An 11,853-nucleotide genomic window follows, 5' to 3' on the forward strand; every position below is an offset into this window, starting at 1 on the left:
GCTGTGCGCGCTGCTCGTGTTCTTCTCCGACGGCGCCACGGACCTGTGGCTGGCGGCCTCCTACTACCTGCAGGGCCAGCACACCTACTTCGGCCTCACGCTGCTCTTCGTGCTCCTGCCCTCGCTGGTCGTGCAGCTGCTCAGCTTCCGCTGGTTCGTCTACGACTACACGGAGCCAGCGGGGGCCCCGGCGTCGGCCGTCAGCACCAAGGACAGCAGCGCCGGCGGGCCTGCCGTCAGCACCAAGGACAGCGCCGTCGCCTTCCGGACCAAAGAAGGCAGCCCCGAGTTGGGGCCCCGGCCCGCGCCCGCCTCGGCCAGCGCCTACCGCCGCCGCTGCTGCCGCCTCTGCGTCTGGCTGCTGCAGACCCTCGTCCACCTCCTGCAGCTCGGCCAGGTCTGGAGGTAGGAGAGACGCAGGTGGAAGTAGCAGAGTCCGAGGCCTGGAGGTGTCCCAGGGTTGCCTGCCTCCCCAGCCCGGCTTCTAAATTTCTCCAGGACCCCTCCTGCCCTCGCCTCCGCCACGCCCCATCCCTTTGCAACTCTGATTTCTTCCCTTCCATCTCCTCCTTGACCTCTGCCCTCAAGCCCTGACCAACCCCAATGACATCCTTTCTATCTGACCCCTGAGGGGTGAGAGCTTGAGGGGGGAAGGGTGATGGGGGTAAGCAGGGAGAAAGGAGGAAGTAATCTTTAGCTGTGTGTGAGTGAAAAGGGCTTAGAGCTGATGGGGTGATCTGGAGGCTTGAAGCAGGGCCCCAGGACTCCCTCCAGAATCCTCTCCTCTCTTCTTGACTGTTGTTCTCCAGCTTAGAAAAGACCTTAGAAGTCCTTCTCTGCTCTCAAAGATTCTCAGTTCTGAATCACACCCCGTTTCCAGCCTCCCAGGAGAGACATAAAATGTGGCAGCTAAATGAGTATCTAACTCAAACTTCTAGGACTTTTTGGGAAAGGGTATGCTCAATCCACTTAGGAAGTTTTCTGGTCCCTTCTGCTTCCTAGGTCACCCCAGCACTGGCTCCCATCCCCCAGGGGGCCAAAGTGACTTGGGATCTTGAGTGTGAGGCTAGACAGCCACTATTGTTGCTATGTGCTGTGGAGTCAGGACCCCTTCATAGCTAACCTTTCAGTTTTCAGAGGCCGTTAAATGGCATGGGAGGAGATTGCCCACCTCTCTCTCCTGCCTTTGGGTGTAGCACACCTCCTTCCCATCATGCCACTAGCTGCCCCCACTAGCCGCCCTTTTATCCTGGGACATCAAGGCAAAGCTGAAGCTTCATTCAAGCTGGCCACGTCCCAGCTCCTCTGCCTGCTGTGCTGAGTTATTCTGGAGAGAGGGAGACCTCTAGACCTAGGACTCCTCTTGATTCAGAACCTCCCTAATAGCTCGAGGGCTACTGTGCGGAAATTTCACTGACGGGAAATTTCATGACAGGACGAACTTGCTTACTGTGTGATCTGGAGAAAATCACCTTCTCACTCCACATTCAGTTCTCCTTCCTGGGAAGTGGAGAAGTCTGTATTCGTATCATCTCACTGGTCTACCATCTCATTTTTTCTTACCTGTCAGAAGGGTCAGGTGAGAGAGGGTCTGCGTGAGGGCCCTGCAGAATGTAACATATTTTAAGAATGAAATAAATTGTCATGGTTATAGCAGATGTGTGAAAGCTCGGGGAAAGTCACTCCTAGAGATGCAAAGGATGATTATTGCTGTTGTTATATTTATTCTGCTACTTGTTAATGCATTCTGACTAGCTCAGAAGATTCAGTTCTGTGTTGAGGGCTGGGAAGAGGACCCCTAGGGTTTGTCCCAGCTGTTCACTTGCTGTGTCACCCTTGCTGTGTTGCTGAATCTTTCTCTGCCTTGGTTTCTCCCTCGATGCTTGCCAAGATGGTATGTGTTCCATTTAGCTTGCCCTGGGGGGAAATGGGGAAGTGGAACTTTTTCCACGCAAGGTGTTGTTAGTATTATTAGCTTGACACATAAAAATATTCATGTCTACATCCAGGAACTAATCTGCATTTATTATCCTGTGCCCGAGTGGACAGATGGCGAAGGATATTTTTAGAGTCTGAAATGGTAACTTCCTATTCTTGGTCGCCAAAGCGTCATCCCCCTTTTCTCTTCTGCCTAAAAGTGAGCCGGGCTGCCCTCCGACTTCTAGGCTAACTCAAGTCCCGTTTCTTTCCCTTGTTCACTTACAAGAAACTGCTGTTCTGCTTTCTTAAACTTGAACTGAGTTTCTCTCCAAGAGAGAAAATAATGACTGTGGAGTGGAAGGTCTCGGGGGAGTGGCTGGAGGTGGGCCCACTGAACTGTAAGGTTTTTCTTGTGTTAAAAGAGACAAGATTGTCTCTATTTCGCTTTCTCTGTGTACACGGGGGAATTGCAAAGGAGGAGGTGATTTTGCAAGGATAACAAACTGGTGGCTTTTGGATTGATTTTCATCTACAGAGTGGTTTGTTTGGCTTGCATAATACTTTAAAGAACCAGAGTCATAGATTCTTTGGTGGGAACATGAATCTATCTAGCAGTATCAGTCTGTAACTATTTAGATAGGGTCTATATGACCCAGTTTACTCAGTTCTTACCTAGCCCACTGATCACCTCTGGCCCATTTTACTTAGGCATTTAAGTTTCAGATCCTTAATTTATAATTCCATAGCCATTATTTTGTTAAGCACTCCGAATTCACCAAGCCTAGCAGTTGCCTTTTTACCTGCTTTCTCTCCTGTCTCCCTCCTAATAATCCTTAGGATGAGGTTGATGTTGTAATTCTGTTTAACGGATGAGGGAATGAGGCTCTCGGAGAGGAGGCATCCTTGCCAAGGTCACACATCTAGGGAGTGGAGGAGCTGGCACTCAAGGCTGCCATCCAAGCCCAAGTACAATTTATCCGCTCTGCAGTCCTGCCACTAAAGTGTCCCCCAAGCTTGAAGAATTATGAGTCTGAGATCCCAAGATTTCCAGATGATAGAAAGCCAGGGCTTCTGCTACACTGAGATAAGAAAGTGAAAAGAGGGGGAAGGAGTTGAACCGTGTTCCTGAGTGAGACTGGGTAGACAGTGGCGACTGTGGGCAAATTGCTGTATTGGGAATGGAGGAGGAAGGGTCAGGAGACCTACATCTACATCCTGGTTTGTAACTAGCTTGCTAGGTGACCTTGAGCAAGGCTCTCCCCTTCTCTGAGCCTCAGTTTCCCTGTGTGTGAAATGAGACAGTTAGACTTAAGGACCTTAAGAGCTTTTTAAAAGAAATTCTACCTCTGAGTCTAGTCACCAGAGTTAAAGCCTTCTGGACCCCTGTCTCGTAAGTCATTGGTTTTGGATTCTAAACATGGCTGAGAATTTGGTTACATGGGGCAGGGTTGGAGGGGTGGAATGCAGAGGTAATATAGAGAAGCTGAGGGAGCTGGGATTCCTAGAAATTAAGCAGTGTTGGCACAACATGTTTGCTTCCCCTGTGGGATGTTCTCACATTGAACAGGTTCACTGTGGAACAGGATTTGATGCAGATGTTGTGAGTGGTAGGGCCCAGGGTGATATAGAGATGTGTCTTCAAGCCCTAGAGAGCCAGAGCTGGGAGGCTGGCCAGTCAGTCACCTCTGACCTCTGTCCCTAATTGTTGTTGTTGTTTGTTGTTATGTACTGTCAAATCACCTGCAACTCATAGCTACCCTGTGTACAACAGCCCTGAACCCTGCGCTATCCTGCACCAATCTTATTGTCTCTGACACACCTACCTCCATTATCCCAGTCACTGAATCAATCCATCTCATTGAGGGGTTTCCTCTCTTGCACTGTCCCTCCACCCTCCCAAGCATGACATCATTCCCTGATTAGTGATTTTAATCATCAGGATCTCTTACAGCCCCTCAGACTCACACAGTGATAAATCAGAATGTTGAAATACCTTGAGAAGCCAGGAAGGTAATACAGACCATAAGGTGCATGGGATATCAAGCAGAATGACTTTATGGGGACAGCAGTACCCTAAAGAAGAGACATCTATTACCCACCTCAAGACGAAGGTGCCATGAAAATCCTGTCACAGGGTTAGAGTTAGGGTTAGGCTTTTCAAGAGAAATGGGAACTCTGAACTTATGTGTGGATTATCCTAATTTTAAATTATGAAGAGTTTTTTTCCAGTGGTGCCAACTACTAACTCAGTTCAACTCAATTCTCCCCTTGAGTTGAAACTGACTCTCAGCTGACCCGCCAGAGGCTGTAAACTACATGGGAAGAGAGGGCTCATCTTTCTCCTGTGGAGCCACTGCTAGATTTGAGCCATGAGCCACCAGAGAGGCACCACTTGTGGGTTAGCAGCTCAGCTCCCTACGGAGTAGGACACCAGATCATCCTCTTTGAAATCTCTAGTCTAACTCTTCACAGTTGATATGGTCATTTATTTCTCACTGAGGCTTGTTCTATTGCCAAACAATCCTATGAGTGTTGTCCTTAGGATTTTAAATGCAAAATGGACCTCTGAGGATGGAGAGGAAGGAAGGGATACAAGGCCACTCCATATCACTAAGTCCTAGCAGGATCCATGCCAGGTGTTCTAGGCAACTGATCTTGTGTTACCTTGAAGTCATCCCTGTGGTGGCTACTGATATACCCATTCATCAGATTAGGACAGTCAGTCACCTGTCCAAAGTCATCCATTGAGGAAGTCAGGGAAAGGAAAGATTTCGTCATAGCTTTGTTCAGCTCCTAAACCCAAGTTTGATGTTAGGTTGTGCTGAGAGAAGTCCAGGATAATACCCCCATACATAGACAGATTGGATCCCTGGGAGGAGAGCAGACGGATCCTTCAGTGGGGCGTGAAGCTGTCTGTGGGCTGGTTTCCCACCTACGCCTTCACACCCCTAGCCCTTGAGCTGTTAAACCACTCAGTGCTGTTAAGCCAATTAAAGTCCTAGCTCTCTCTCCTCTGACCCTGTGAGCAGCAGAGCTCTAAAACCATGAATCCTGCTTTCCATAATCTTGAACTCAGTGGGCCACAGCTTGGCCAGGATAAACATGGTTTGCTAAGTCAATTAGTAGGAGGTGACTGATCTAGCATGGGATCCCTCCTTGGCTGTCAGGAATTGGGGATCCCTGCAAGGGGAGGGAGATAGGCAAATTTAGCTTTAAGGGAAATCCTTTCCACATAGACTGCTCTTTCTGCTTCCCAGAAAGCCCTGCACTTCAGGAGAAATGGGTTAGTGACCACTTGCTATGAAATTCAGGATATTCCCTCTGGATAGTCTTGGCATGATAATTAAGATCATGAATTCTGTATTCAGATGACCTCAGTTTAAATCTTGACCCTACCACTTCCTATATGTGACCCTGAAAAGCCACATAATCTATTTATGTTTCCATTTCCTCCCTAAACTAGAGATCACAATGATACCCACCTCTTAGGTTTAATGAGAAAATGTGTACAAAGCATTCAAAACTCTTGGCAGTGATTACTGCTGTCCGCCTGGGTTTGTTCCCTGTGGATGGTGGTCTGTTCACTGAGAAGGTAGCCAGAGATTCAGAGGGCAAGGGAGCCTCACAGGCCCTGAAGCCATAGGGACAGAAAAGCCATTCATTTAATCTGCAGTCATTCATTCAAGAGATATTTATGGAGCATCTGCTAGTGATGAACACCAAAGAGGCCCTTGTACTCATGGAACTTAATAGTCTAATGGGAAGAACTAACAAATTAAAAATTACAATATACATACAATGAGTCAGTGCTATTTAAAAAGAAAGAAAGAAAGAAAGAAACTAGAGAACCAGTGCCAGGGAGGAGGGTGTGACCCTCTGGGATGGGTAATCAGGACAGGCATTTCTGAGGAGGTGGCATGTGGGCAAAGGTCTTGGAATGGGGGTGCAGGGAAAGAGAAGAGATTCAAGCAGAAGGCCAAGGTGGAGAAACAGAGAGTGAGAGAAAGGTAAGAGATGAGGGTGAACAGATTGTCAGGGTTAGATCACACAGGGATCTCACGCAGGAGATGCTGAGGACTCTTTTCACTCTTAGTCTGCGTGAAATAGAGACCTTAGGAGAGTTTGAGCAGAGAAGTGGGAAGGTCTTGACCGATCATTTGGAATCTCCACTGTGATTGCTGCATAGAGTTACCTGGAGGGAAACCCAGGTAGACCTGTGGACCCAGAAGGAGGCTGATACAAGGATCCTGTGGACCCAGAAGGAGGCTGATACAAGGATCCAGGCTGGAGATGATGGAGACTCCACCAGGACAGGAGCTGCAGAGGCTGGAGTATTGGTTTCAGACCAAGTCCACAGCTTATCTTTGCCTCTCTGTGCCTCAGTTTCCCCACTGGGAAGAGAGAGCATAATGGTTAAGAGCCCACACTCTGGGATCAGCTATGTCCTGTATCTGTCACTTTCTGTGATTTGGGAGGAAACAGCTTGACTTGTCCAAGTGCCTTGATTTTTCTCATCTGCAAAAGGGTACATTCTGGTAATGGCACTGATCCTCCTGCAGCCCGAGGGAACAGTAAATTAAATAATGTAGGCATACGGTTGGACGCAACACCTGGAACACAGAAGCGCTGGACAATTAGCATTAGTCATTGTTATTTGTATTATTGTTGCTAAAATGAGCCAGGAGTTCTCTTCCACGGGGGTTTTCCGACTATGTTTCACAGCCCCCATCATTTTGAGCAAAGGAGTTGCTATGCCTCATCAGTTCTACCGTTGAAGGGTACCAACTCCAGGACCATCCACAGGGTTTTTCGCTGCTCGCCTGAAGCAGGGTTGTTCCAGGCCTGGCCTCACTCCCCACCTCTTGGGAGACTGCTCTCCTGGACACCCCCTCCATCTTCCTCCCTCCCCCACCATCCAGCAGCAACAGGCCATTAGAGCAGCTCCAAACAGACTGAGCGGCGGCAGTTGGGCCCGGCCTCCCACCCCTCCTCCCCCCTTTGATCCATAAAGACCACACAGGAGAAGCCTTGGGGTGGAGGGCGAGGAGGCCTGCCAGGAAATGGCTTTGAACCCTGCAGCTGGGGCCAGAGTCCCTGGGGAGAGGAGGAACGATGGGTTGGGATCTACTCTGGCCTTTCCATCCAACCCCCTCCAGCCTCCCTATCTTTGTTGGGGCCTCCAAATTCCTCCCTGGGGACATTCATCCGCCTTCTGTATCTCCCCGCCCTTCCTGATCCTGCCTCCACTCGCACCCAGCCAAGCCCAGAGATAATTATAAAGCTCAGATCTGACCCTGGAGTCAGAGAGCCTTCCTAGTGCCCTCTGTCCCTGGAGGGAGCACAAATGCTTTAGCCTGGCACCAAGGCCCCCTACCCCTGCCCTCTGGTCAGTCTCCTCTCTGCTCAGATCTCATGATGACTTGCTGCTCTGTCCTCAAAGCAAGCCTCAGAGCCACTGACTGAAGCCCCTTCTCTAGCCCCTTTCCCATTCTCTTCCAGGGGAAATTCTATTTGCCCTTCTTGGCCCAGCTCAAATGCCACCTCTTCTGAGCAGCTTTCTCTGAACAAACTCAGCACATACCACCTGCTGCCCCCAGATCCTACCCCCTAAATCAGGAATGAGCCTTTACCGCCTTTAATCTAAAAAAGAAATTGCTTGGTTGTTTTATCTATAAAAGAGCCGTGTGCTCACTGGTGAAACCTCAGGCAGTACAGCAAAAGGTGTAAAGACGAACATTGAACCCCCCACCCCTCCGCTGCTCGTTAGATCTGAAAGTGAAGCAGTGGGGTTAGAGATTTCCTCTTACTAATTAGCTATTTTCTTGTGTTAGTTGAAGATTGTGCCTATGGTTTTTAATTAACCAAAAACACATGGATAGATTAATCTGTTTTTAAAAAGTCAAATATTATTGAATGTTATAGTTCCTATTTATTGAAGCTTAGATTAGATCAGTCACGTTAATAAAAATTCTGCCAAGTAGGGAGTGTGGTGATAAATAATGAGAACTGTGGAGCCAGAGGGCTCGGTCAAAACCCTGGCTCTGCCGCTTATGGACGTTATAAGTGGGCAAGGAGCTTGACCTCTTCAGGCCTCAGTTTTCTTGTCTTTGAAATGGGAATAGTTTTGATCTTTATAAGAGTAGCTGTTGTGAGAGTTTATTGAACTGATAGATGGAGCGTGCTTTGCATCCTACTCAGCATATAATAAAGTACTCAATTTGCCTTATTGAACAGATATGGAAATTGAGGTACACAGAGGTCAAAGAAGTTGAAATTAGTACCTAGCAAAGCCAGAATTTGAAACCGTGATGTCAGGCTTCAAGGCTCCCGAGTCATCAGATCTCTACACATTAAATAAATACTTAAAATAAGCAATCAGCTAGGGACCTCTGGTGGCCTCATGGATAAGAAGTTGCGTTGCCAACCCAAAGGCAGGCAGTTCGAATTCACCAACTACTCTTCAGGAGAAAGATGGAATCAAACTACTGTTAACATGTCTTCTTCTCAAATTCCTCAGGCAAAATTATTAATTCTCCTTGGCCCCCACAACTCTGATCATATTCTGTTCTGATCAACTGGCTGGTTTTTCTTGTTGGGTCACAAGCCCCTGGGGGGCTGGGGTCTTGTCCTTTTTCTCTTTCCTATGTTGACTGACCCTCATGTAAAAGTAGCCTTACACCCAGCCAGCAGCAAGTCCTTGGAACTTGAAGACTGATAGTGATTAGGATTGAAGGAATGGTGGATGGCCTTCAGTGACTTGCTGTGCATCTGAAAGTTGGACATTGGCTAAGGAAGACAGAAGAACAATCAATGCCTTTGAGTTGTATAGCTGAAGAAGAGTACTGAATATCCCTTGGACTGCCAAGAGAACAAACAAATCTGTCTTGGAGAAAGTGAAACCAGCATGTTTCTTAGAGGCAAGGATGGTGAAACTTCATCTTAGTCCTTGGAAAAGACATCAGGCTTGGAAAGAGGGTCAGCAAAGGAGAGGAAGACTGTCAATGAACTAGAGTAATACATTGACTGCATTAGTGGACTCAGGCACATCAGATGTGATGAGGATGGCCCAGGAGAGGGCAAGGTTCAGATCTGTTGTTCATAAAGTCACTATGAGGCATCATTGATTTGACAGCACGTAACTACAGCTTAAGGGCATGGGGAGAAATCCCCTCAGTGGCAGAGAAGTTTACACCCTAAGTTGCCAATGGGAAGGTTGGCAGCTTAGATTCATCCAGAGGTGCACTGAAAGTAAGGCCTGGCAGTCTTTGTCCAAAAGGTCACAGCCTTGAGAATCCCACTGAGTGTGGTTCTTTGCTGCACACTTGAACTTTCTGTGAGTCTGGATCACTTTGATAGACACCAGCAATAAGGCACTGTGGGAGCCCTTGGCATTTGTGGACACAACAAGGAATGAGGCCACCTAGGCCTATATCTCCAACCTCCCAAACGTTTAGTGGACAAAAGGCAGGCTAAGGGCAGATCAGAGGCTACGTAACAGGAATCATGTTGGGGTTAGATTCTCAAGAGGGTGCAAAATGTAGCTGATTTAGAGGAAATAGAGCTCCTTGTATCAGTAGATACATATTAAGTGTTGACGTGAACTGAGTAAGAAGACGTTAGTGATCAGAATCTTGGGCAAGTTATTTCATTGCCCAGAGTTCAAGTACATTGCATCTCAGGGTTACTTGGAGGTTTGAGAATTCTAGATGAATTTTCTAAAACTTGGACACGAGAGCAGAGTAGCTGAGAGGCTGGCTGGTGTATTGGTGCAGATCATGCCTCCAGAACTTTCTAGCTGCATAACCTTGGGTGAGTCACCTCTCCAGCCAGGGCTCCAGGCTCACCTGTGAAATAGGTATATATGACATTATTCACCACTTACGTTTCCTGTAAAGATGTCTAAAAACAGTATCAATGCACAGGGCTGTCCTATCCATACAGTGTATGTTCAGAAAAATATTTGCTACGATTACTGTTATTGTTTATTGTCGTTATTGTTGGACCCCTGGTGGTGTGAGCTACAAGGGTGCTGCTAACCCAGAGGAACACTCTCAAGTCTTCTGAATCCACCAGCAGCTCCACAGGGATAAGATGGGCAGTCTTCCTCCCGTCATTTACAGCCTCAGAAACCCATCAGAGGATCAGCCATGAGTTGCTTTCAACTTGATGGCAGTGAGCTTTTCTCATTGTTATTATATTATCAGCCCAATAGGAGGCACCCTACTTGCTTTTAACAAGAGAAGGGATGGAAGAGGTGCATCATGGCACCTAGTACTGGCTAACCCTCAACTTTTGGCCCCCATCATTGGAGAAAGAGACTTGTTCTGTGGTTTCAGAGGTAGCATGAGTGCAAATGACAACCCAAGGTCAAGGGGGAAGAGTCTATTTGAGGAGAACTAAGGACATATTGACAGACAAAACTGCCCGGAACAGAGCTGACCGCCCCTGAGAGCATGAACTCACCGTTGTGCAAACTCTGTGGGATGCTGTGCCAGGGACACTTGCGTCCACGTGGAGGATTAACTGGGTGAGCGCTAAAGCTCTTACAGTTTTAAGAGCCTGCAGCTTTAACCTTCAAATGTTAAGATGCTCAATCCCATGATGCTTACTTGTTGGATCAAGGGTTGCAAACTGGCAGCCCATTGGGCTACATCTGGCCTAAGCATGGGTTTGATTGGGTTAAAAGCTCAAACTCATTGCCATCAAGTTGGTGCCTCATAGCTCATATCTGACCCTCCAGCAGGCTTTTAGAAGCTATAAATCATACACATAGGAGAAGAGTGAGTGCTCATCTTTCTTCTGAGGAGCAGCTACTGGATTCGAACTCGCTGCCTGTGGTTGGCAGTGAATCTCTACCCACTAGGTCACCAGAGATCCCTATTGATTGGGCCAGGCAGCATTTCCCCCTCCAACTTTTAAATGAAGTTTTATATTTTTGGAATATTTTAAATATACTCAAAAGGAGAGAGCTCTTCCATGTACCATCACCCAGTTCAACAAAATTGTTACTCTTAGCGAGGCCAGTGCCATCCAATAGCATTTTCTACCATGGTGGCCAAGTTGCAAGAATCTGCACTGCAGTCCTAAAGGCATACAGTTTGAATCCACCAGCTTCTTCGTGGGAAAAGGATGGGCAATTTCCTCCTGTGCAATTAACTGACTGTGAAACCCCGAGCGAATCAGATGTGGGTCAGTTCTGACTCATTGGTACACAACAACAACAGTAGAAATTCTGCGTGTCTTCACCATCCAGTATGGTAGCCACGAGCCACATGTGGCTACTGAGCACTTGCAGTATCACTATACCCCTGAGGGACTTTTTCCTCTTATTTCATTTTAATTCAAGTCGGTGCTTATGATCAGTGCCCAGCAAAGTCAGCAGCACAGATCTAGGCCCCACCCCGTTTCCTTCACTCTGCAGTCTTTTTTCTTTCTTTTTTTTTTTTTGTCTTTTTTCTTATTGTGTACCATCGAGATCCGACTGGCAGAGGAGGAGGTTGCCCCTCCTTCTCCAGTGGAGCATCTGGTGGATTTGAAGCACGCACCTTTGGGATTGCAGCACAGCTTCTTGCCACTAGGCCACCAGAGCTCTCTTCTGCATTCTATTTTGAAGAAACAGACATCACATCATTGCCTCCATAAATACTTCAGTATATCTCTAAAAGGTTAGACATTTTTAAAAAATGACTGTCATCACACCTTTAACATGAATAATAGTTTTTTAAAAATTCATATGGTCTTTTAAAATCCGTTGCCAACATTTCCAGATTGAGGAGTTTGTGGTTTGTTTGTTTTGTATCATTTGGGGAAAAGTTGTTTTAGGGATTTTTTTCATATACATCTTAAATTTCAGCTGTTGTTGTTGTTGTTATGTGCCGTCGAGTCGCCTGCGACTCATAGCGACCCTATGTACAACAGCCCTAAACTCTGCTC

At 47.3% G+C, this 11,853-nt stretch overlaps 1 protein-coding gene across 1 annotated transcript in view; it reads left to right on the top strand.

Moving 5' to 3' along the window:
- Nucleotides 1–11,853, top strand: part of XKR7 (XK, Kell blood group complex subunit-related family, member 7) — a 27,349-nt gene that overhangs the window by 183 nt on the left and 15,313 nt on the right. The window contains exon 2 of the mRNA XM_006881686.1: nucleotides 2–405. Within this exon, the coding sequence (XP_006881748.1) occupies nucleotides 2–405 (404 nt within the window). The remainder of the gene's footprint in view (nucleotide 1; nucleotides 406–11,853) is intronic.

Source organism: Elephantulus edwardii, unplaced genomic scaffold, assembly GCF_000299155.1.
Source record: "Elephantulus edwardii isolate Elephantulus edwardi_28Jun2011 unplaced genomic scaffold, EleEdw1.0 scaffold00015, whole genome shotgun sequence".
In the NCBI taxonomy this organism is placed as follows: Eukaryota; Metazoa; Chordata; class Mammalia; order Macroscelidea; family Macroscelididae; genus Elephantulus; species Elephantulus edwardii.